Source organism: Ipomoea triloba, chromosome 1, assembly GCF_003576645.1.
Source record: "Ipomoea triloba cultivar NCNSP0323 chromosome 1, ASM357664v1".
Taxonomy (NCBI): domain Eukaryota; kingdom Viridiplantae; phylum Streptophyta; class Magnoliopsida; order Solanales; family Convolvulaceae; genus Ipomoea; species Ipomoea triloba.
In genome coordinates, this window is record NC_044916.1 from 26,382,789 (window position 1) to 26,386,238 (window position 3,450).

At 34.1% G+C, this 3,450-nt stretch overlaps 1 protein-coding gene across 1 annotated transcript; it reads left to right on the forward strand.

The window, feature by feature from the left end:
• Nucleotides 1-237: 237 nt before the first annotated feature.
• Nucleotides 238-1,224, forward strand: LOC116013785. The gene is made up of 3 exons (XM_031253717.1): nt 238-385; nt 657-863; nt 960-1,224. The coding sequence occupies exons 1-3, from the start codon at nt 350-352 to the stop codon at nt 1,074-1,076; spliced, it is 360 nt and encodes a 119-aa protein (XP_031109577.1). The 5' UTR covers nt 238-349; the 3' UTR covers nt 1,077-1,224.
• The last annotated feature ends 2,226 nt before the right edge of the window (nt 1,225-3,450 follow it).

Here is a 3,450-nt window from a genome sequence, read left to right on the forward strand (position 1 = left end):
TTTTTTTTTTTTTTTTTTTATCTTAGTTACAACTAGATCCCACCCACGAATGGATGAAATGTCTCCCGATGGAAAAAAAGAAACAAAACTTCTATGAGCGGATGACATATGAAATTGAGCGCCTACAAAATTTGGACATAAATGATGCGGACCTGGTGAGTTTATCAACAACACTCAGTTTTATCTAGTCACATATAAGACATTAATGACACTGTTTTTTATTTTCCTTTTTTGAACTTAGATATTCTTTCCAGTGCTTCGTCAAGGGCACTATTTTCTCATTTGCATCAATGTTAAAGCCTCAAAACTTGAAATAATTGACAACAAGTCCTTAGTCCGTGGTGTTACCATGAAGGACAAGTATGGAGATTGCCCAACCCTCTTGGTAAGTTGATCACCAACTTGAGCTCCTTTTCAGTTGCTACATATATGTGAATGTGTACTTTTCAAACCGTGAATATATAGTATATAAAGTGTGAATATAGAGTTATCAAAATGTGAATGTATAGCAGATGTAATATAATCACTGAAAATCTAACACTGAAATGTGTGAATCTGGTATTTTCAATCTGTGAATATAGAATACATAATCTGTGAATATACTGTTATGAATGTGTGAATGTGTAACAGTGGTAGACTTAAATATTTATGTCCAGGTTACAGCTTTAAAAGAATACCTAGCACTGGGGTCATCTTCCCTATTCTGGAAGGTGGATGAGCTAACCATAGAGGTTGTGGACATGAGTTGGAAAGAATCGAAAAATTACATTGATTGCGGACTATTTGTAATGAGGCATATGGAAACATATAAAGGGACATTGAATAAATGGAACCCGGGATTCAAAAAGCAAGCAAACTTAAATGTAAGTACACAAATACTAGCTTTGAATAATTTCTTTTTTTTTTTTTTTTTTGCTAGCATTGCAATAAAGTATTTATTTGATCTTGTATATTTGTAGGAAAACTTCTTAATTGGATTGAGGGCCAGGTACGCCGCAACAATCATAAGGTGGCGTGCCAACATATTGAAAAACATTGTGATCAAGAAAACCAAACTCTTGTACAACAAGAAATGAACAGCTTGTACTCAAATGTGAATATACAATAGTTCCTTGAATTCCTGTAGAACTATGTTGTAATCACACACCAATAGCTTTATATTCACACACCCATAGCTTTATATTCATAATTTCAAAACACCACATTCACACTTCTCTAACTATAGAATTGACCATTGACCATAATAATCTTAACTCTGTTAACCAAATTCACAACTTAATAAATCCAAAATCACAATTTCAATAATTATATTACTATCTGTTCTACATTCACACGTTTATGTCTTTATATTCACAGCCTCAATACTCTATATTCACAGTCTGAAAAGTGCTTATATTCACACTTCCGTTTCCATATATTCACATATTCTATACACTATATTCACACATTGAAAACTACACATTCACACATTTCAGTGATTATATTACTATCTGTTCTACATTTCAGTTTTAAAACTAAACATTCACAACTTAATAACTCTAAATTCACAATTTCAACACTCCACAAGCATCACTGAAATGTACTAATTAATAACTCCAAAGAAATTTTATAACTAAATGTTCACAAATACAAAAAATATATTGTCATCTCTTATTAACATGAACTAATTCAGAACTCCCAGAACTTGGATGTACAAGATATCCATCCCCAGCAATCTCAGATAAACTTCCCGACAAAATAGATTGAACAACACCCTTTGTAATTGAAGCAACCTTGTTTGCAGAACTCTTTCGCCCCCTAGCTACAGCAGACTTCTTTTCAATAATACTACTTCGCCTCTTATTACGCTCACCTTTCAATCTCCGGCTTGATGGATCTTGTACAATACCACTTGAAGATGGGACATCAGACTCTTCAATATGAACATAACCAACCTCGGTTTCAACACTTTTCTTTGCACTTTGAAAAGCTTCTTCACAACGCTGTCTAGCTGCACTGTTGTCTTGACAAGAAACAATTAGTCTTTGAAACTTCCTGGTCATCTCAACAACCCAAATTGAAGGAGCAACACCAACATTAGAAGACAAAGAACCCATATCAACAGCCTTGCCTTCAGCAACTTTCTTTGTCCACCTTTTCAAAATGTATTTATCGGGAATAGAACAAATGCAATGTACATTCATAATGCGTAAACAATGGCAACACAAAATTCCTAATTCAGAAAACAACTTACAACTGCAAGAAATATCCAAATTGGTAGGCTTAAAACTAACTTCATGCCTTATAATATCTTTATCAGGACGCCAAACATGATACTTCAAATGACAGCCATCATCGAAAACACTATCTTGATGACAAGCAGCACCTTTCAAGAATTGTTCCTCAAACATATAATATATTTCAATGGTATATACCTCTCTAGCATGTGAAAGAAGTTTCACATCATCCATCATCATATTGGGCATGCCTTGAGCACACCGAAAATCCTCACCATTTTCCTTACTTCTCCATTCAGAAACAACGCTCACAAATGATGAGTAGAAATCACAAAGCCCTGCTGTCTTTGTTAGCTTCCTAGAAATTGAATGGTTTGTGGTCTCACTCCTTTGTGAGGATAAAATGCCACCAGAAAAGTAATCCTTGTTAAATGCCGGGCACCATTTTTCCCTACAATCGTACAATTTTTCTAACCACGGATTCTTATGACACTTATAGTCAATCACCATCCTGAAAATCATAAGATCACAAAAGGAAAAAATATACACAATTTTAGAAACTATATTCACAATCTGATAACTCTATATTCACAAATACACTCCTCTACATTCACAGTTTTTAAGATCTCTGAACTTAAGTCTGATAAACATTCACACATTCATAACTCTACATTCACAAACCCTATACTATACATTCACAGTTTCAAACGTACACATTCACACATTTCAGTGATACTTGTTCAGTAATTATATTACTATATGTTCTACACTCACACATTTAGTACTCTAGATTCACAGCTTCTATACTGTATATTCACAAATCAATAAGTCATTATTTTACAAAAATAGTATTGAAAATTCAAACTCAACAGTGAATGAGTAAAATACAATAACATACCTTGACCAATACAACTCAAACTCAGCTTCGGTGTCTGTGTACTTCAACAAACAATTAAATAGATTCATGAAATTCTTATTGTTCCTAAGTGTCTTGATGTGCTTCTTCGAGTTCTCACCGATATGCCATATGCAAAGACGATGCCGTGATGTTGTAAACACTTGAGAGATGGCAGCAGCCATGGCTGCGCATTGATCAGTCATAATGGTTTGTGGACATTTGCCACCCATAGATCTAAGAAATGCTCTAAACAACCATACAAATGACTCTATCCTTTCGTTCATCAAAAAACCACACCCAAACATAATATTCATACAATGGTGGTTCATCCCTACA